General features: G+C 51.3%; 1 protein-coding gene across 1 annotated transcript in view; it reads right to left on the bottom strand.

Annotated features, from left to right (window-relative positions):
* LOC112241574 (GDNF family receptor alpha-4-like) overlaps positions 1–22,177 on the bottom strand; it is a 132,794-nt gene that overhangs the window by 8,390 nt on the left and 102,227 nt on the right. The window contains exon 3 of the mRNA XM_042330445.1: positions 18,078–18,158. Within this exon, the coding sequence (XP_042186379.1) occupies positions 18,078–18,158 (81 nt within the window). The remainder of the gene's footprint in view (positions 1–18,077; positions 18,159–22,177) is intronic.

The following is a 22,177-nucleotide window of genomic DNA, read 5'->3' as shown; positions in this document are numbered from 1 at the left end:
ACCTATTTGGGCGGTAAGCAAATTGGAGTGGGTCAAGGGTGTCAGGTAGGGTGGAGGTGATATGGTCCTTGACTAGTCTCTCAAAGCACTTCATGATGACGGATGTGAGTGCTACGGGGCGGTAGTCGTTTAGCTCAGTTACCTTAGCTTTCTTGGGAACAGGAACAATGGTGGCCCTCTTGAAGCATGTGGGAACAGCAGACTGGTATAGGGATTGATTGAATATGTCCGTAAACACACCGGCCAGCTGGTCTGCGCATGCTCTGAGGGCGCGGCTGGGGATGCCGTCTGGGCCTGCAGCCTTGCGAGGGTTAACACGTCTAAATGTCTTACTCACTTCGGCTGCAGTGAAGGAGAGACCGCATGTTTTCGTTGCAGGCCGTGTCAGTGGCACTGTATTGTCCTCAAAGCGGGCAAAATTTATTTAGTCTGCCTGGGAGCAAGACATCCTGGTCCGTGACTGGGCTGGGTTTCTTCCTGTAGTCCGTGATTGACTGTAGACCCTGCCACATGCCTCTTGTGTCTGAGCCGTTGAATTGAGATTCTACTTTGTCTCTGTACTGGCGCTTAGCTTGTTTGATAGCCTTGCGGAGGGAATAGCTGCACTGTTTGTATTCAGTCATGTCACCAGACACCTTGCCCTGATTAAAAGCAGTGGTTCGCGCCTTCAGTTCCACACGAATGCTGCCATCAATCCACGGTTTCTGGTTAGGGAATGTTTTAATCGTTGCTATGGGAACGACATCTTCAACGCACGTTCTAATGAACTCGCACACCGAATCAGCGTATTCGTCAATGTTGTTGTCTGACGCAATACGAAACATCTCCCAGTCCACGTGATGGAAGCAGTCTTGGAGTGTGGAGTCAGCTTGGTCGGACCAGCGTTGGACAGACCTCAGCGTGGGAGCTTCTTGTTTTAGTTTCTGTCTGTAGGCAGGGATCAACAAAATGGAGTCGTGGTCAGCTTTTCCGAAAGGGGGGCGGGGCAGGGCCTTATATGCGTCGCGGAAGTTAGAGTAACAATGATCCAGGGTCCCCTATGTAGTGGTCCCTAAACCTGTCCCCTATGTAGTGGTCCCTAATCCCTAATCCTGTCCCCTATGTAGTGGTCCCTAACCCTGTCCCCTATGTAGTGGTCCCTAACCCTGTCCCCTATGTAGTGGTCCCTAACCCTGTCCCTTATGTAGTGGTCCCTAACCCTGTCCCCTATGTAGTGGTCCCTAACCCTGTCCCCTATGTAGTGGTCCCTAACCCTGTCCCCTATGTAGTGGTCCCTAACCCTGTCCCATTCTGACTGCTCAGGATTTTTAGATTTAAACAAAAATATGCCTGACTACATATTGGATAAACCTACAAGGCAGGGAGGGATGTGTTTTCTGTTTGTCCAGATTGACATAGTCTATTTATTGTGTTGTTGAAAACACAAACCATGATATTGAAGTGGCCGAAGTCGGTATGCTTTGTTTATTGGTTGTGTGTTGCATTGGCACAGAAACCTGTTGCTGAACAATTCATTGCTTGTATTTTATATAATTATATAAATATGGCATCAAAATGTTGAAAATGATCATAGTTTAATGAAACAGGCACGAAGAGTAAGTTTATCTGTGGTGGTCGGTGAACCCCTCCAACCCCTAAAGACGAACAATGGGTACATATTGAAGATGTACCTGCTCGCCCCCAGAATCTTTTCACATGACGATCTTCAAAGGATAAGCAAGGAAAATTAATTAGCTTTTCACAATTCACAGATAAATTGGTAACATGGGAAAACTAAAGGCATAGAAACCACAAATGGTAATAGGAAATACATTTATTTCCATGGCAGAAATAAAAAGTCATTTTGGACTGACCAAATAAATGCAACTTAAAAGTTACATATCACGAAATGTCTATTCTATAGACAGGTTAGTCTAGTTGGTCCCAGGGTAGACACACAGACAGGTTAGTCTAGTTGGTCCCAGGGTAGACACACAGACAGGTTAGTCTAGTTGGTCCCAGGGTAGACACACAGACAGGTTAGTCTAGTTGGTCCCAGGGTAGACACACAGACAGGTTACGAGAGTTGGTCCCAGGGTAGACACACAGACAGGTTAGTCTAGTTGGTCCAAAGGTAGACACACAGACAGGTTAGTCTAGTTGGTCCCAGGGTAGAGACACACACAGGTTAGTCTAGTTGGTCCCAGGGTAGACACACAGACAGGTTAGTCTAGTTGGTCCCTTGGTAGACACACAGACAGGTTAGTCTAGTTGGTCCCAGGGTAGACACACAGACAGGTTAGTCTAGTTGGTCCCAGGGTAGACACACAGACAGGTTAGTCTAGTTGGTCCCTTGGTAGACACACAGACAGGTTAGTCTAGTTGGTCCCAGGGTAGACACACAGACAGGTTAGTCTAGTTGGTCCCAGGGTAGACACACAGACAGGTTAGTCTAGTTGGTCCCAGGGTAGACACACAGACAGGTTAGTCTAGTTGGTCCCAGGGTAGACACACAGACAGGTTAGTCTAGTTGGTCCCAGGGTAGACACACAGACAGGTTACGAGAGTTGGTCCCAGGGTAGACACACAGACAGGTTACGAGAGTTGGTCCCTTGGTAGACACACAGACAGGTTAGTCTAGTTGGTCCCAGGGTAGACACACAGACAGGTTAGTCTAGTTGGTCCCAGGGTAGACACACAGACAGGTTAGTCTAGTTGGTCCCAGGGTAGACACACAGACAGGTTAGTCTAGTTGGTCCCAGGGTAGACACACAGACAGGTTACGAGAGTTGGTCCCAGGGTAGACACACAGACAGGTTAGTCTAGTTGGTCCCAGGGTAGACACACAGACAGGTTACGAGAGTTGGTCCCAGGGTAGACACACAGACAGGTTACGAGAGTTGGTCCCTTGGTAGACACACAGACAGGTTAGTCTAGTTGGTCCCAGGGTAGACACACAGACAGGTTAGTCTAGTTGGTCCCAGGGTAGACACACAGACAGGTTAGTCTAGTTGGTCCCACGGTAGACACACAGACAGGTTAGTCTAGTTGGTCCAAGGGTAGACACACAGACAGGTTACGAGAGTTGGTCCCAGGGTAGACACACAGACAGGTTAGTCTAGTTGGTCCAAGGGTAGACACACAGACAGGTTACGAGAGTTGGTCCCAGGTTAGACACACAGACAGGTTACGAGAGTTGGTCCCTTGGTAGACACACAGACAGGTTAGTCTAGTTGGTCCCAGGGTAGACACACAGACAGGTTAGTCTAGTTGGTCCCAGGGTAGACACACAGACAGGTTAGTCTAGTTGGTCCCAGGGTAGACACACAGACAGGTTACGAGAGTTGGTCCCAGGGTAGACACACAGACAGGTTACGAGAGTTGGTCCCAGGGTAGACACACAGACAGGTTACGAGAGTTGGTCCCAGGGTAGACACACAGACAGGTTAGTCTAGTTGGTCCCAGGGTAGACACACAGACAGGTTAGTCTAGTTGGTCCCAGGGTAGACACACAGACAGGTTAGTCTAGTTGGTCCCAGGGTAGACACACAGACAAGTTACGAGAGTTGGTCCCAGGGTAGACACAAAGACAGGTTACGAGAGTTGGTCCCAGGGTAGACACACAGACAGGTTACGAGAGTTGGTCCCAGGGTAGACACACAGACAGGTTAGTCTAGTTGGTCCCAGGGTAGACACACAGACAGGTTAGTCTAGTTGGTCCCAGGGTAGACACACAGACAGGTTAGTCTAGTTGGTCCCAGGGTAGACACACAGACAGGTTACGAGAGTTGGTCCCAGGGTAGACACACAGACAGGTTACGAGAGTTGGTCCCTTGGTAGACACACAGACAGGTTATGAGAGTTGGTCCCATGGTAGACACACAGACAGGTTAGTCTAGTTGGTCCCAGGGTAGACACACAGACAGGTTAGTCTAGTTGGTCCCAGGGTAGACACACAGACAGGTTAGTCTAGTTGGTCCCAGGGTAGACACACAGACAGGTTAGTCTAGTTGGTCCCAGGGTAGACACACAGACAGGTTAGTCTAGTTGGTCCCAGGGTAGACACACAGACAGGTTAGTCTAGTTGGTCCCAGGGTAGACACACAGACAGGTTACGAGAGTTGGTCCCAGGGTAGACACACAGACAGGTTACGAGAGTTGGTCCCAGGGTAGACACACAGACAGGTTACGAGAGTTGGTCCCAGGGTAGACACACAGACAGGTTAGTCTAGTTGGTCCCAGGGTAGACACACAGACAGGTTAGTCTAGTTGGTCCCAGGGTAGACACACAGACAAGTTACGAGAGTTGGTCCCAGGGTAGACACACAGACAGGTTACGAGAGTTGGTCCCAGGGTAGACACACAGACAGGTTACGAGAGTTGGTCCCAGGGTAGACACACAGACAGGTTAGTCTAGTTGGTCCCAGGGTAGACACACAGACAGGTTAGTCTAGTTGGTCCCAGGGTAGACACACAGACAGGTTAGTCTAGTTGGTCCCAGGGTAGACACACAGACAGGTTAGTCTAGTTGGTCCAAAGGTAGACACACAGACAGGTTAGTCTAGTTGGTCCCAGGGTAGACACACAGACAGGTTAGTCTAGTTGGTCCCAGGGTAGACACACAGACAGGTTAGTCTAGTTGGTCCCTTGGTAGACACACAGACAGGTTAGTCTAGTTGGTCCCAGGGTAGACACACAGACAGGTTAGTCTAGTTGGTCCCAGGGTAGACACACAGACAGGTTAGTCTAGTTGGTCCCTTGGTAGACACACAGACAGGTTAGTCTAGTTGGTCCCAGGGTAGACACACAGACAGGTTAGTCTAGTTGGTCCCAGGGTAGACACACAGACAGGTTAGTCTAGTTGGTCCCAGGGTGAGACACACAGACAGGTTAGTCTAGTTGGTCCAAGGGTAGACACACAGACAGGTTACGAGAGTTGGTCCCAGGTTAGACACACAGACAGGTTACGAGAGTTGGTCCCAGGTTAGACACACAGACAGGTTACGAGAGTTGTCCGCAGGCCCCCTCTATCTACCCCCAGGGTAAACACTCACCTGCAGTGATAGGGGGGCACAGGACTATAGCTGCCCCCCTCTATCTACCCCCAGGGTAAACACTCACCTGCAGTGATAGGGGGGCACAGGACTATAGCTGCCCCCCTCTATCTACCCCCAGGGTAAACACTCACCTGCAGTGATAGAGGCACAGGACTATAGCTGCCCCCTCTATCTACCCCCAGGGTAAACACTTACCTGCAGTGATAGAGGCACAGGACTATAGCTGCCCCCTCTATCTACCCCCAGGGTAAACACTCCCCTGCAGTGATAGAGGCACAGGACTATAGCTGCCCCCTCTATCTACCCCCAGGGTAAACACTCACCTGCAGTGATAGAGGCACAGGACTATAGCTGCCCCCTCTATCTACCCCCAGGGTAAACACTCACCTGCAGTGATAGAGGCACAGGACTATAGCTGCCCCCTCTATCTACCCCCAGGGTAAACACTCACCTGCAGTGATAGAGGCACAGGACTATAGCTGCCCCCTCTATCTACCCCCAGGGTAAACACTCACCTGCAGTGATAGAGGCACAGGACTATAGCTGCCCCCTCTATCTACCCCCAGGGTAAACACTCCCCTGCAGTGATAGAGGCACAGGACTATAGCTGCCCCCTCTATCTACCCCCAGGGTAAACACTCACCTGCAGTGATAGAGGCACAGGACTATAGCTGCCCCCTCTATCTACCCCCAGGGTAAACACTCACCTGCAGTGATAGAGGCACAGGACTATAGCTGCCCCCTCTATCTACCCCCAGGGTAAACACTCACCTGCAGTGATAGAGGCACAGGACTATAGCTGCCCCCTATCTACCCCCAGGGTAAACACTCACCTGCAGTGATAGAGGCACAGGACTATAGCTGCCCCCTCTATCTACCCCCAGGGTAAACACTCCCCTGCAGTGATAGAGGCACAGGACTATAGCTGCCCCCTCTATCTACCCCCAGGGTAAACACTCCCCTGCAGTGATAGAGGCACAGGACTATAGCTGCCCCCTCTATCTACCCCCAGGGTAAACACTCACCTGCAGTGATAGAGGCACAGGACTATAGCTGCCCCCCTCTATCTACCCCCAGGGTAAACACTCACCTGCAGTGATAGAGGCACAGGACTATAGCTGCCCCCTCTATCTACCCCCAGGGTAAACACTCACCTGCAGTGATAGAGGCACAGGACTATAGCTGCCCCCTATCTACCCCCAGGGTAAACACTCACCTGCAGTGATAGAGGCACAGGACTATAGCTGCCCCCTCTATCTACCCCCAGGGTAAACACTCACCTGCAGTGATAGAGGCACAGGACTATAGCTGCCCCCTCTATCTACCCCCAGGGTAAACACTCACCTGCAGTGATAGAGGCACAGGACTATAGCTGCCCCCTCTATCTACCCCCAGGGTAAACACTCCCCTGCAGTGATAGAGGCACAGGACTATAGCTGCCCCCTCTATCTACCCCCAGGGTAAACACTCACCTGCAGTGATAGGGGGGCACAGGACTATAGCTGCCCCCCTCTATCTACCCCAAGGGTAAACACTCACCTGCAGTGATAGAGGCACAGGACTATAGCTGCCCCCATCTATCTACCCCCAGGGTAAACACTCACCTGCAGTGATAGGGGGGCACAGGACTATAGCTGCCCCCCTCTATCTACCCCCAGGGTAAACACTCACCTGCAGTGATAGGGGGCACAGGACTATAGCTGCCCCCTCTATCTACCCCCAGGGTAAACACTCACCTGCAGTGATAGGGGGCACAGGACTATAGCTGCCCCCTCTATCTACCCCCAGGGTAAACACTCCCTGCAGTGATAGAGGCACAGGACTATAGCTGCCCCCTCTATCTACCCCCAGGGTAAACACTCACCTGCAGTGATAGAGGCACAGGACTATAGCTGCACCCCCTATCTACCCCCAGGGTAAACACTCACCTGCAGTGATAGAGGCACAGGACTATAGCTGCCCCCTCTATCTACCCCCAGGGTAAACACTCACCTGCAGTGATAGGGGGCACAGGACTATAGCTGCCCCCTATCTACCCCCAGGGTAAACACTCACCTGCAGTGATAGAGGCACAGGACTATAGCTGCCCCCTCTATCTACCCCCAGGGTAAACACTCACCTGCAGTGATAGAGGCACAGGACTATAGCTGCCCCCTCTATCTACCCCCAGGGTAAACACTCACCTGCAGTGATAGAGGCACAGGACTATAGCTGCCCCCTCTATCTACCCCCAGGGTAAACACTCACCTGCAGTGATAGAGGCACAGGACTATAGCTGCCCCCTCTATCTACCCCCAGGGTAAACACTCCCCTGCAGTGATAGAGGCACAGGACTATAGCTGCCCCCTCTATCTACCCCCAGGGTAAACACTCACCTGCAGTGATAGAGGCACAGGACTATAGCTGCCCCCTATCTACCCCCAGGGTAAACACTCACCTGCAGTGATAGAGGCACAGGACTATAGCTGCCCCCCCTATCTACCCCCAGGGTAAACACTCACCTGCAGTGATAGAGGCACAGGACTATAGCTGCCCCCTCTATCTACCCCCAGGGTAAACACTCACCTGCAGTGATAGAGGCACAGGACTATAGCTGCCCCCCTCTATCTACCCCCAGGGTAAACACTCACCTGCAGTGATAGAGGCACAGGACTATAGCTGCCCCCTCTATCTACCCCCAGGGTAAACACTCACCTGCAGTGATAGAGGCACAGGACTATAGCTGCCCCCTCTATCTACCCCCAGGGTAAACACTCACCTGCAGTGATAGAGGCACAGGACTATAGCTGCCCCCTCTATCTACCCCCAGGGTAAACACTCCCCTGCAGTGATAGGGGGCACAGGACTATAGCTGCCCCCTCTATCTACCCCCAGGGTAAACACTCACCTGCAGTGATAGAGGCACAGGACTATAGCTGCCCCCTCTATCTACCCCCCAGGGTAAACACTCCCCTGCAGTGATAGAGGCACAGGACTATAGCTGCCCCCTATCTACCCCCAGGGTAAACACTCACCTGCAGTGATAGAGGCACAGGACTATAGCTGCCCCCTCTCTATCTACCCCCAGGGTAAACACTCACCTGCAGTGATAGAGGCACAGGACTATAGCTGCCCCCTCTATCTACCCCCAGGGTAAACACTCACCTGCAGTGATAGAGGCACAGGACTATAGCTGCCCCCTCTATCTACCCCCAGGGTAAACACTCACCTGCAGTGATAGAGGCACAGGACTATAGCTGCCCCCTCTATCTACCCCCAGGGTAAACACTCACCTGCAGTGATAGAGGCACAGGACTATAGCTGCCCCCTCTATCTACCCCCAGGGTAAACACTCACCTGCAGTGATAGAGGCACAGGACTATAGCTGCCCCCCTATCTACCCCCAGGGTAAACACTCCCTGCAGTGATAGAGGCACAGGACTATAGCTGCCCCCTCTATCTACCCCCAGGGTAAACACTCCCTGCAGTGATAGAGGCACAGGACTATAGCTGCCCCCTCTATCTACCCCCAGGGTAAACACTCACCTGCAGTGATAGAGGCACAGGACTATAGCTGCCCCCTCTATCTACCCCCAGGGTAAACACTCACCTGCAGTGATAGAGGCACAGGACTATAGCTGCCCCCTCTATCTACCCCCAGGGTAAACACTCACCTGTAGTGATAGAGGCACAGGACTATAGCTGCCCCCTCTATCTACCCCCAGGGTAAACACTCACCTGCAGTGATAGAGGCACAGGACTATAGCTGCCCCCTCTATCTACCCCCAGGGTAAACACTCACCTGCAGTGATAGAGGCACAGGACTATAGCTGCCCCCCTATCTACCCCCAGGGTAAACACTCACCTGCAGTGATAAGGGCACAGGACTATAGCTGCCCCCTCTATCTACCCCCAGGGTAAACACTCACCTGCAGTGATAGAGGCACAGGACTATAGCTGCCCCCTCTATCTACCCCCAGGGTAAACACTCACCTGCAGTGATAGAGGCACAGGACTATAGCTGCCCCCTCTATCTACCCCCAGGGTAAACACTCACCTGCAGTGATAGAGGCACAGGACTATAGCTGCCCCCTCTATCTACCCCCAGGGTAAACACTCACCTGCAGTGATAGAGGCACAGGACTATAGCTGCCCCCTCTATCTACCCCCAGGGTAAACACTCACCTGCAGTGATAGAGGCACAGGACTATAGCTGCCCCCTCTATCTACCCCCAGGGTAAACACTCACCTGCAGTGATAGAGGCACAGGACTATAGCTGCCCCCTCTATCTACCCCCAGGGTAAACACTCACCTGCAGTGATAAGGGCACAGGACTATAGCTGCCCCCTCTATCTACCCCCAGGGTAAACACTCACCTGCAGTGATAGAGGCACAGGACTATAGCTGCCCCCTCTATCTACCCCCAGGGTAAACACTCCCCTGCAGTGATAGAGGCACAGGACTATAGCTGCCCCCTCTATCTACCCCCAGGGTAAACACTCACCTGCAGTGATAGAGGCACAGGACTATAGCTGCCCCCTCTATCTACCCCCAGGGTAAACACTCCCCTGCAGTGATAGAGGCACAGGACTATAGCTGCCCCCTCTATCTACCCCCAGGGTAAACACTCACCTGCAGTGATAGAGGCACAGGACTATAGCTGCCCCCTCTATCTACCCCCAGGGTAAACACTCCCCTGCAGTGATAGAGGCACAGGACTATAGCTGCCCCCTCTATCTACCCCCAGGGTAAACACTCACCTGCAGTGATAGAGGCACAGGACTATAGCTGCCCCCTCTATCTACCCCCAGGGTAAACACTCCCTGCAGTGATAGAGGCACAGGACTATAGCTGCCCCCTCTATCTACCCCCAGGGTAAACACTCACCTGCAGTGATAGGGGGCACAGGACTATAGCTGCCCCCTCTATCTACCCCCAGGGTAAACACTCACCTGCAGTGATAGAGGCACAGGACTATAGCTGCCCCCTCTATCTACCCCCAGGGTAAACACTCACCTGCAGTGATAGAGGCACAGGACAATAGCTGCCCCCTCTATCTACCCCCAGGGTAAACACTCACCTGCAGTGATAGGGGGCACAGGACTATAGCTGCCCCCTCTATCTACCCCCAGGGTAAACACTCACCTGCAGTGATAGGGGGCACAGGACTATAGCTGCCCCCCTATCTACCCCCAGGGTAAACACTCACCTGCAGTGATAGAGGCACAGGACTATAGCTGCCCCCTCTATCTACCCCCAGGGTAAACACTCACCTGCAGTGATAGAGGCACAGGACTATAGCTGCCCCCTCTATCTACCCCCAGGGTAAACACTCACCTGCAGTGATAGAGGCACAGGACTATAGCTGCCCCCTCTATCTACCCCCAGGGTAAACACTCACCTGCAGTGATAGAGGCACAGGACTATAGCTGCCCCCATCTATCTACCCCCAGGGTAAACACTCCCCTGCAGTGATAGAGGCACAGGACTATAGCTGCCCCCTCTATCTACCCCCAGGGTAAACACTCCCCTGCAGTGATAGAGGCACAGGACTATAGCTGCCCCCTCTATCTACCCCCAGGGTAAACACTCACCTGCAGTGATAGGGGCACAGGACTATAGCTGCCCCCTCTATCTACCCCCAGGGTAAACACTCACCTGCAGTAATAGAGGAACAGGACTATAGCTGCCCCCTCTATCTACCCCCAGGGTAAACACTCCCCTGCAGTGATAGAGGCACAGGACTATAGCTGCCCCCTCTATCTACCCCCAGGGTAAACACTCACCTGCAGTGATAGAGGAACAGGACTATAGCTGCCCCCTCTATCTACCCCCAGGGTAAACACTCACCTGCAGTGATAGGGGGCACAGGACTATAGCTGCCCCCTCTATCTACCCCCAGGGTAAACACTCCCCTGCAGTGATAGAGGCACAGGACTATAGCTGCCCCCTCTATCTACCCCCAGGGTAAACACTCACCTGCAGTGATAGAGGCACAGGACTATAGCTGCCCCCTCTATCTACCCCCAGGGTAAACACTCACCTGCAGTGATAGAGGCACAGGACTATAGCTGCCCCCTCTATCTACCCTCAGGGTAAACACTCCCCTGCAGTGATAGAGGCACAGGACTATAGCTGCCCCCTCTATCTACCCCCAGGGTAAACACTCACCTGCAGTGATAGAGGCACAGGACTATAGCTGCCCCCTCTATCTACCCCCAGGGTAAACACTCACCTGCAGTGATAGGGGGCACAGGACTATAGCTGCCCCCTCTATCTACCCCCAGGGTAAACACTCACCTGCAGTGATAGAGGCACAGGACTATAGCTGCCCCCTCTATCTACCCCCAGGGTAAACACTCCCCTGCAGTGATAGAGGCACAGGACTATAGCTGCCCCCTCTATCTACCCCCAGGGTAAACACTCACCTGCAGTGATAGAGGCACAGGACTATAGCTGCCCCCTCTATCTACCCCCAGGGTAAACACTCCCTGCAGTGATAGAGGCACAGGACTATAGCTGCCCCCTCTATCTACCCCCAGGGTAAACACTCACCTGCAGTGATAGGGGGCACAGGACTATAGCTGCCCCCTCTATCTACCCCCAGGGTAAACACTCCCCTGCAGTGATAGAGGCACAGGACTATAGCTGCCCCCTCTATATCTACCCCAGGGTAAACACTCACCTGCAGTGATAGAGGCACAGGACTATAGCTGCCCCCTCTATCTACCCCCAGGGTAAACACTCACCTGCAGTGATAGAGACACAGGACTATAGCTGCCCCCTCTATCTACCCCCAGGGTAAACACTCCCCTGCAGTGATAGAGGCACAGGACTATAGCTGCCCCCTCTATCTACCCCCAGGGTAAACACTCACCTGCAGTGATAGAGGCACAGGACTATAGCTGCCCCCTCTATCTACCCCCAGGGTAAACACTCACCTGCAGTGATAGGGGGCACAGGACTATAGCTGCCCCCTCTATCTACCCCCAGGGTAAACACTCCCCTGCAGTGATAGAGGCACAGGACTATAGCTGCCCCCCTATCTACCCCCAGGGTAAACACTCACCTGCAGTGATAGAGGCACAGGACTATAGCTGCCCCCTCTATCTACCCCCAGGGTAAACACTCACCTGCAGTGATAGAGGCACAGGACTCACCTGCATAGCTGCCCTATAGCTGCCCCCTCTATCTACCCCCAGGGTAAACACTCACCTGCAGTGATAGAGGCACAGGACTATAGCTGCCCCCTCTATCTACCCCCAGGGTAAACACTCACCTGCAGTGATAGAGGCACAGGACTATAGCTGCCCCCTCTATCTACCCCCAGGGTAAACACTCACCTGCAGTGATAGAGGCACAGGACTATAGCTGCCCCCCTCTATCTACCCCCAGGGTAAACACTCACCTGCAGTGATAGAGGCACAGGACTATAGCTGCCCCCCTCTATCTACCCCCAGGGTAAACACTCACCTGCAGTGATAGGGGGGCACAGGACTATAGCTGCCCCCCTCTATCTACCCCCAGGGTAAACACTCACCTGCAGTGATAGGGGCACAGGACTATAGCTGCCCCCCTCTATCTACCCCCAGGGTAAACACTCACCTGCAGTGATAGAGGCACAGGACTATAGCTGCCCCCCTGCAGTCTATCTACCCCCAGGGTAAACACTCACCTGCAGTGATAGAGGCACAGGACTATAGCTGCCCCCTCTATCTACCCCCAGGGTAAACACTCACCTGCAGTGATAGAGGCACAGGACTATAGCTGCCCCCATCTATCTACCCCCAGGGTAAACACTCCCCTGCAGTGATAGAGGCACAGGACTATAGCTGCCCCCTCTATCTACCCCCAGGGTAAACACTCCCCTGCAGTGATAGAGGCACAGGACTATAGCTGCCCCCTCTATCTACCCCCAGGGTAAACACTCACCTGCAGTGATAGGGGCACAGGACTATAGCTGCCCCCTCTATCTACCCCCAGGGTAAACACTCACCTGCAGTGATAGAGGAACAGGACTATAGCTGCCCCCTCTATCTACCCCCAGGGTAAACACTCCCCTGCAGTGATAGAGGCACAGGACTATAGCTGCCCCCTCTATCTACCCCCAGGGTAAACACTCACCTGCAGTGATAGAGGAACAGGACTATAGCTGCCCCCTCTATCTACCCCCAGGGTAAACACTCACCTGCAGTGATAGGGGGCACAGGACTATAGCTGCCCCCTCTATCTACCCCCAGGGTAAACACTCCCCTGCAGTGATAGAGGCACAGGACTATAGCTGCCCCCTCTATCTACCCCCAGGGTAAACACTCACCTGCAGTGATAGAGGCACAGGACTATAGCTGCCCCCTCTATCTACCCCCAGGGTAAACACTCACCTGCAGTGATAGAGGCACAGGACTATAGCTGCCCCCTCTATCTACCCTCAGGGTAAACACTCCCCTGCAGTGATAGAGGCACAGGACTATAGCTGCCCCCTCTATCTACCCCCAGGGTAAACACTCACCTGCAGTGATAGAGGCACAGGACTATAGCTGCCCCCTCTATCTACCCCCAGGGTAAACACTCACCTGCAGTGATAGGGGGCACAGGACTATAGCTGCCCCCTCTATCTACCCCCAGGGTAAACACTCACCTGCAGTGATAGAGGCACAGGACTATAGCTGCCCCCTCTATCTACCCCCAGGGTAAACACTCACCTGCAGTGATAGGGGGCACAGGACTATAGCTGCCCCCTCTATCTACCCCCAGGGTAAACACTCACCTGCAGTGATAGAGGCACAGGACTATAGCTGCCCCCTCTATCTACCCCCAGGGTAAACACTCACCTGCAGTGATAGAGGCACAGGACTATAGCTGCCCCCTCTATCTACCCCCAGGGTAAACACTCACCTGCAGTGATAAGGGCACAGGACTATAGCTGCCCCCTCTATCTACCCCCAGGGTAAACACTCCCCTGCAGTGATAGGGGCAGAGGACTATAGCTGCCCCCTCTATCTACCCCCAGGGTAAACACTCCCCTGCAGTGATAGAGGCACAGGACTATAGCTGCCCCCTCTATCTACCCCCAGGGTAAACACTCCCCTGCAGTGATAGAGGCACAGGACTATAGCTGCCCCCTCTATCTACCCCCAGGGTAAACACTCACCTGCAGTGATAGAGGCACAGGACTATAGCTGCCCCCTCTATCTACCCCCAGGGTAAACACTCACCTGCAGTGATAGAGGCACAGGACTATAGCTGCCCCCTCTATCTACCCCCAGGGTAAACACTCACCTGCAGTGATAGAGGCACAGGACTATAGCTGCCCCCTCTATCTACCCCCAGGGTAAACACTCACCTGCAGTGATAGAGGCACAGGACTATAGCTGCCCCCTCTATCTACCCCCAGGGTAAACACTCACCTGCAGTGATAGAGGCACAGGACTATAGCTGCCCCCTCTATCTACCCCCAGGGTAAACACTCACCTGCAGTGATAGAGGCACAGGACTATAGCTGCCCCCTCTATCTACCCCCAGGGTAAACACTCCCCTGCAGTGATAGAGGCACAGGACTATAGCTGCCCCCTCTATCTACCCCCAGGGTAAACACTCCCCTGCAGTGATAGAGGCACAGGACTATAGCTGCCCCCTCTATCTACCCCCAGGGTAAACACTCACCTGCAGTGATAGAGGCACAGGACTATAGCTGCCCCCTCTATCTACCCCCAGGGTAAACACTCACCTGCAGTGATAGAGGCACAGGACTATAGCTGCCCCCTCTATCTACCCCCAGGGTAAACACTCACCTGCAGTGATAGAGGCACAGGACTATAGCTGCCCCCTCTATCTACCCCCAGGGTAAACACTCACCTGCAGTGATAGAGGCACAGGACTATAGCTGCCCCCTCTATCTACCCCAGGGTAAACACTCACCTGCAGTGATAGAGGCACAGGACTATAGCTGCCCCCTCTATCTACCCCCAGGGTAAACACTCCCCTGCAGTGATAGAGGCACAGGACTATAGCTGCCCCCTCTATCTACCCCCAGGGTAAACACTCCCCTGCAGTGATAGAGGCACAGGACTATAGCTGCCCCCTCTATCTACCCCCAGGGTAAACACTCACCTGCAGTGATAGAGGCACAGGACTATAGCTGCCCCCTCTATCTACCCCCAGGGTAAACACTCACCTGCAGTGATAGAGGCACAGGACTATAGCTGCCCCCTCTATCTACCCCCAGGGTAAACACTCCCCTGCAGTGATAGAGGCACAGGACTATAGCTGCCCCCTCTATCTACCCCCAGGGTAAACACTCACCTGCAGTGATAGAGGCACAGGACTATAGCTGCCCCCTCTATCTACCCCCAGGGTAAACACTCACCTGCAGTGATAGGGGGCACAGGACTATAGCTGCCCCCCTATCTACCCCCAGGGTAAACACTCACCTGCAGTGATAGAGGCACAGGACTATAGCTGCCCCCTCTATCTACCCCCAGGGTAAACACTCACCTGCAGTGATAGAGGCACAGGACTATAGCTGCCCCCTCTATCTACCCCCAGGGTAAACACTCACCTGCAGTGATAGAGGCACAGGACTATAGCTGCCCCCTCTATCTACCCCCAGGGTAAACACTCACCTGCAGTGATAGAGGCACAGGACTATAGCTGCCCCCTCTATCTACCCCCAGGGTAAACACTCCCCTGCAGTGATAGAGGCACAGGACTATAGCTGCCCCCTCTATCTACCCCCAGGGTAAACACTCACCTGCAGTGATAGAGGCACAGGACTATAGCTGCCCCCTCTATCTACCCCCAGGGTAAACACTCACCTGCAGTGATAGAGGCACAGGACTATAGCTGCCCCCTCTATCTACCCCCAGGGTAAACACTCACCTGCAGTGATAGAGGCACAGGACTATAGCTGCCCCCTCTATCTACCCCCAGGGTAAACACTCACCTGCAGTGATAGAGGCACAGGACTATAGCTGCCCCCTCTCTATCTACCCCCAGGGTAAACACTCACCTGCAGTGATAGAGGCACAGGACTATAGCTGCCCCCTCTATCTACCCCCAGGGTAAACACTCACCTGCAGTGATAGGGGCACAGGACTATAGCTGCCCCCTTTATCTACCCCCAGGGTAAACACTCACCTGCAGTGATAGGGGCACAGGACTATAGCTGCCCCCTCTATCTACCCCCAGGGTAAACACTCACCTGCAGTGATAGGGGCACAGGACTATAGCTGCCCCCATCTATCTACCCCCAGGGTAAACACTCACCTGCAGTGATAGAGGCACAGGACTATAGCTGCCCCCTATCTACCCCCAGGGTAAACACTCACCTGCAGTGATAGAGGCACAGGACTATAGCTGCCCCCTCTATCTACCCCCAGGGTAAACACTCCCCTGCAGTGATAGGGGGCACAGGACTATAGCTGCCCCCTCTATCTACCCCCAGGGTAAACTCTCCCCTGCAGTGATAGGGGGCACAGGACTATAGCTGCCCCCTCTATCTACCCCCAGGGTAAACACTCACCTGCAGTGATAGAGGCACAGGACTATAGCTGCCCCCTCTATCTACCCCCAGGGTAAACACTCCCCTGCAGTGATAGAGGCACAGGACTATAGCTGCCCCCTCTATCTACCCCCAGGGTAAACACTCACCTGCAGTGATAGAGGCACAGGACTATAGCTGCCCCCTCTATCTACCCCCAGGGTAAACACTCACCTGCAGTGATAGGGGCACAGGACTATAGCTGCCCCCTCTATCTACCCCCAGGGTAAACACTCACCTGCAGTGATAGAGGCACAGGACTATAGCTGCCCCCTCTATCTACCCCCAGGGTAAACACTCACCTGCAGTGATAGGGGGCACAGGACTATAGCTGCCCCCCTATCTACCCCCAGGGTAAACACTCACCTGCAGTGATAGAGGCACAGGACTATAGCTGCCCCCTCTATCTACCCCCAGGGTAAACACTCACCTGCAGTGATAGAGGCACAGGACTATAGCTGCCCCCTCTATCTACCCCCAGGGTAAACACTCACCTGCAGTGATAGAGGCACAGGACTATAGCTGCCCCCTCTATCTACCCCCAGGGTAAACACTCACCTGCAGTGATAGAGGCACAGGACTATAGCTGCCCCCTCTATCTACCCCCAGGGTAAACACTCACCTGCAGTGATAGGGGCACAGGACTATAGCTGCCCCCTCTATCTACCCCCAGGGTAAATACTCACCTGCAGTGATAGAGGCACAGGACTATAGCTGCCCCCTCTATCTACCCCCAGGGTAAACACTCCCCTGCAGTGATAGGGGGCACAGGACTATAGCTGCCCCCTCTATCTACCCCCAGGGTAAACACTCACCTGCAGTGATAGAGGCACAGGACTATAGCTGCCCCCTCTATCTACCCCCAGGGTAAACACTCCCCTGCAGTGATAGAGGCACAGGACTATAGCTGCCCCCTCTATCTACCCCCAGGGTAAACACTCACCTGCAGTGATAGAGGCACAGGACTATAGCTGCCCCCTCTATCTACCCCCAGGGTAAACACTCCCCTGCAGTGATAGGGGGCACAGGACTATAGCTGCCCCCTCTATCTACCCCCAGGGTAAACACTCACCTGCAGTGATAGAGGCACAGGACTATAGCTGCCCCCTCTATCTACCCCCAGGGTAAACACTCACCTGCAGTGATAGAGGCACAGGACTATAGCTGCCCCCTCTATCTACCCCCAGGGTAAACACTCACCTGCAGTGATAGAGGCACAGGACTATAGCTGCCCCCTCTATCTACCCCCAGGGTAAACACTCACCTGCAGTGATAGAGGCACAGGACTATAGCTGCCCCCTCTATCTACCCCCAGGGTAAACACTCACCTGCAGTGATAGAGGCACAGGACTATAGCTGCCCCCTCTATCTACCCCCAGGGTAAACACTCCCCTGCAGTGATAGGGGGCACAGGACTATAGCTGCCCCCTCTATCTACCCCCAGGGTAAACACTCACCTGCAGTGATAGAGGCACAGGACTATAGCTGCCCCCCTCTATCTACCCCCAGGGTAAACACTCACCTGCAGCCATGTAGGCCAGGCGTACGTAGTCGAAGCCCCTCTCCTCTGGTTCGTACGGGTAACTCTCCACCAGACTCAGTCCTGCAGACAGACACACGTCAATGTTTTCAGGAATCACCCAATAAATGTTTAGTAATTGAAGTAGCTGGACATACAGTCGAGCTGACAAAGTAGTTACAGACTAGGGTTCCTTGACCCCGTGTCTGATCTTTGACCCCTGACATCTTCCCTGGACTTTCCTGTGGTCTCACTATGCAGGCTCCAATAGATACTGAGACAGTTTGTCTCTCCCTGTCCCTCTCTCTCTCTCTCACCCTGTCCCTCTCTCTCTCTCAACCTGTCCCATTCTCTCCTTGTCCTCTCTCTCTCCCTGCCCCTCTCTCTCTCTCAACCTGTCCCATTCTCTCCTTGTCCTCTCTCTCACCCTGTCCTCTCTCTCAACCTGTTCCATTCTCTCCTTGTCTTCTCTCTCCCTCTCCCTGTCCTCTCTCTCTCCCTGTCCTCTCTCAATCTCCCTGTCCCTCTCTCTCTCAACCTGTCCCATTCTCTCCTTGTCCTCTCTCTCGCTCTCCCTGTCCTCTCTCAATCTCCCTGTCCCATTCTCTCCTTGTCCTCTCTCTCTCCCTGTCCTCTCTCAATCTCCCTGTCCCTCTCTTTCCCTGTCCCATTCTCTCCCTGTCCTCTCTCTCTTTCTCCCTGTCCTCTCTCAATCTCCCTGTCCCTCTCTCTCATTGTCCCATTATCTCCTTGTCTTCTCTCTCCCTCTCCCTGTCCTCTCTCTGCCCCCTGTCCTCTCTCCCTGTCCACTCTCTCTCCCTGTCCTCTCTCAATCCCCCTGTCCCTAAGTGTTATAATTTCAACATGTAGGACAGACTGGTACTATAGATTAGAGCTAGGTGTTATATAGACTGGTACTATAGATTAGGACTAGGTGTTATATAGACTGGTAGTATAGATTAGGGTTAGGTGTTATATAGACTGGTACTATAGATTAGGGCTAGGTGTTATATAGACTGGTAGTATAGATTAGGGTTAGGTGTTATATAGACTGGTACTATAGATTAGGGCTAGGTGTTATATAGACTGGTACTATAGATTAGGGCTAGGTGTTATAATCTCACCATGTAGGACAGAGTGGTACTATAGATTAGGACTAGGTGTTATATAGACTGGTACTACAGATTAGGGCTAGGTGTTATATATACTGGTACTATAGATTAGGGCTAGGTGTTATATAGACTGGTACTATAGATTAGGGCTAGGTGTTATATAGACTGGTACTATAGATTAGGGCTCGGTGTTATATAGACTGGTACTATAGATTAGGGCTAGGTGTTATATAGACTGGTACTATAGATTAGGGCGAGGTGTTATATAGACTGGTACTATAGATTAGGGTTAGGTGTTATAATCTCTCCATGTAGGACAGACTGGTGCTATAGATTAGGGCTAGGTGTTATATAGACTGGTACTATAGATTAGGGTTAGGTGTTATAATCTCACCATGTAGGACAGACTGGTACTATAGATTAGGACTAGGTGTTATATAGACTGGTACTATAGATTAGGGCTAGGTGTTATATAGACTGGTACTATAGATTAGGACTAGGTGTTATATAGACTGGTACTATAGATTAGGACTAGGTGTTATATAGACTGGTACTATAGATTAGGGCTAGGTGTTATATAGACTGGTACTATAGATTAGGACTAGGTAATATAATCTCACCATGTAGGACAGACTGGTACTATAGATTAGGGCTAGGTGTTATATAGACTGGTACTATAGATTAGGGCTGTGTTATATAAACTGGTACTATAGATTAGGGCTAGGTGTTATACAGACTGGTTCTATAGATTAGGGCTAGGTGTTATAATCCAACCTTGTTGGACAGACTGGTACTATAGATTAGGGCTAGGTGTTATATAGACTGGTACTATAGATTAGGGCTAGGTGTTAAATAGACTGGTACTATAGATTAGGGCTAGGTGTTATACAGACTGGTTCTATAGATTAGGGCTAGGTGTTTTTTTTTTTTTTTTAATTGTACATTTTTATTTCACCTTTATTTAACCAGGTAGGCTAGTTGAGAACAAGTTCTCATTTGCAACTGCGACCTGGCCAAGATAAAGCATAGCAGTGTGAACAGACAACACAGAGTTACACATGGAGTAAACAATTAACAAGTCAATAACACAGTAGAAAAAAAGTGGAGTCTATATACATTGTGTGCAAAAGGCATGAGGAGGTAGGCGAATAATTACAATTTTACATATTAACACTGCAGTGATAAATGATCAGATGGTCATGTACAGGTAGAGATATTGGTGTGCAAAAGAGCAGAAAAGTAAATAAATAAAAACAGTATGGGGATGAGGTAGGTAAAAATGGGTGGGCTATTTACCGATAGACTATGTACAGCTGTTGGACAGACTGGTACTATAGATTAGGAATAGGTGTTATATAGACTGGTACTATAGATTAGGGCTAGGTGTTATATTCTCACCATGTACAACAGACTGGTACTATAGATTAGAACTAGGTGTTATACAGACTGGTACTATAGATTAGGGCTAGGTGTTATACAGACTGGTGCTATAGATTAGGGCTAGGTGTTATATAGACTGGTACTATAGATTAGGGCTAGGTGTTATATAGACTGGTACTATAGATTAGGACTAGGTGTTATATAGACTGGTACTATAGATTAGGGCTAGGTGTTATATAGACTAGTACTATAGATTAGGGCTAGGTGTTATATAGACTGGTACTATAGATTAGGACTAGGTGTTATACAGACTGGTACTATAGATTAGGACTAGGTGTTATATAGACTGGTGCTATAGATTAGGACTAGGTGTTATACAGACTGGTGCTATAGATTAGGGCTAGGTGTTAAACAGACTGGTGCTATAGATTAGGGCTAGGTGTTAAACAGACTGGTACTATAGATTAGGGCAAGGTGTTATATAGACTGGTACTATAGATTAGGACTAGGTGTTATACAGACTGGTGCTATAGATTAGGGCTAGGTGTTATATAGACTGGTAATATAGATTAGGACTAGGTGTTATAATCTCACCATGCAGGACAGACTGGTACTATAGATTAGGATTAGGTGTTATATAGAATGGTACTATAGATTAGGGCTGTGTTATATAGACTGGTACTATAGATTAGGGTTAGGTGTTATAATCTCACCATGTAGGACAGACCGGTACTATAGATTAGGGCTAGGTGTTATAATCTCACCATGACGGACAGACTGGTGCTATAGATTATGGGTAGGTGTTATATAGACTGGTACTATAGATTAGGGTTAGGTGTTATAATCTCACCATGTAGGACAGACTGGTATTATAGATTAGGGCTAGGTGTTATACAGACTGGTACTATAGATTAGGACTAGGTGTTATTGTCTCACCATGCAGGACAGACTGGTGCTATAGATTATGGCTAGGTGTTATATAGACTGGTACTATAGATTAGGACTAGGTGTTATATAGACTGGTACTATAGATTAGGGCTAGGTGTTATATAGACTAGTACTATAGATTAGGACTAGGTGTTATATAGACTGGTACTATAGATTAGGACTAGGTGTTATAATCTCACCATGTAGGACAGACTGGTACTATAGATTAGGGCTAGGTGTTATACAGACTGGTACTATAGATTAGGGTTAGGTGTTATACAGACTGGTGCTATAGATTAGGACTAGGTGTTATACAGACTGGTACTATAGATTAGGGCTAGGTGTTATATAGACGGGTACTATAGATTAGGGTTAGGTGTTATATAGCCTGGTAGTATAGATTAGGGTTAGGTGTTATATAGACTAGTACTATAGATTAGGGTTAGGTGTTATATAGACTGGTAGTATAGATTAGGGTTAGGTGTTATATAGACTGGTACTATAGATTAGGGTTAGGTGTTATATAGCCTGGTAGTATAGATTAGGACTAGGTGTTATATAGACTGGTACTACAGATTAGGGTTAGGTGTTATATAGACTGGTACTATAGATTAGGGCTAGGTGATATAATCTCAACATGCAGGACAGACTGGTGCTATAGATTAGGGGTAGGTGTTATACAGA

The sequence above is a fragment of the Oncorhynchus tshawytscha genome, linkage group LG11 (genome assembly GCF_018296145.1).
Source record: "Oncorhynchus tshawytscha isolate Ot180627B linkage group LG11, Otsh_v2.0, whole genome shotgun sequence".
In the NCBI taxonomy this organism is placed as follows: domain Eukaryota; kingdom Metazoa; phylum Chordata; class Actinopteri; order Salmoniformes; family Salmonidae; genus Oncorhynchus; species Oncorhynchus tshawytscha.
This window is presented reverse-complemented; position numbering and strand designations above follow the sequence as displayed.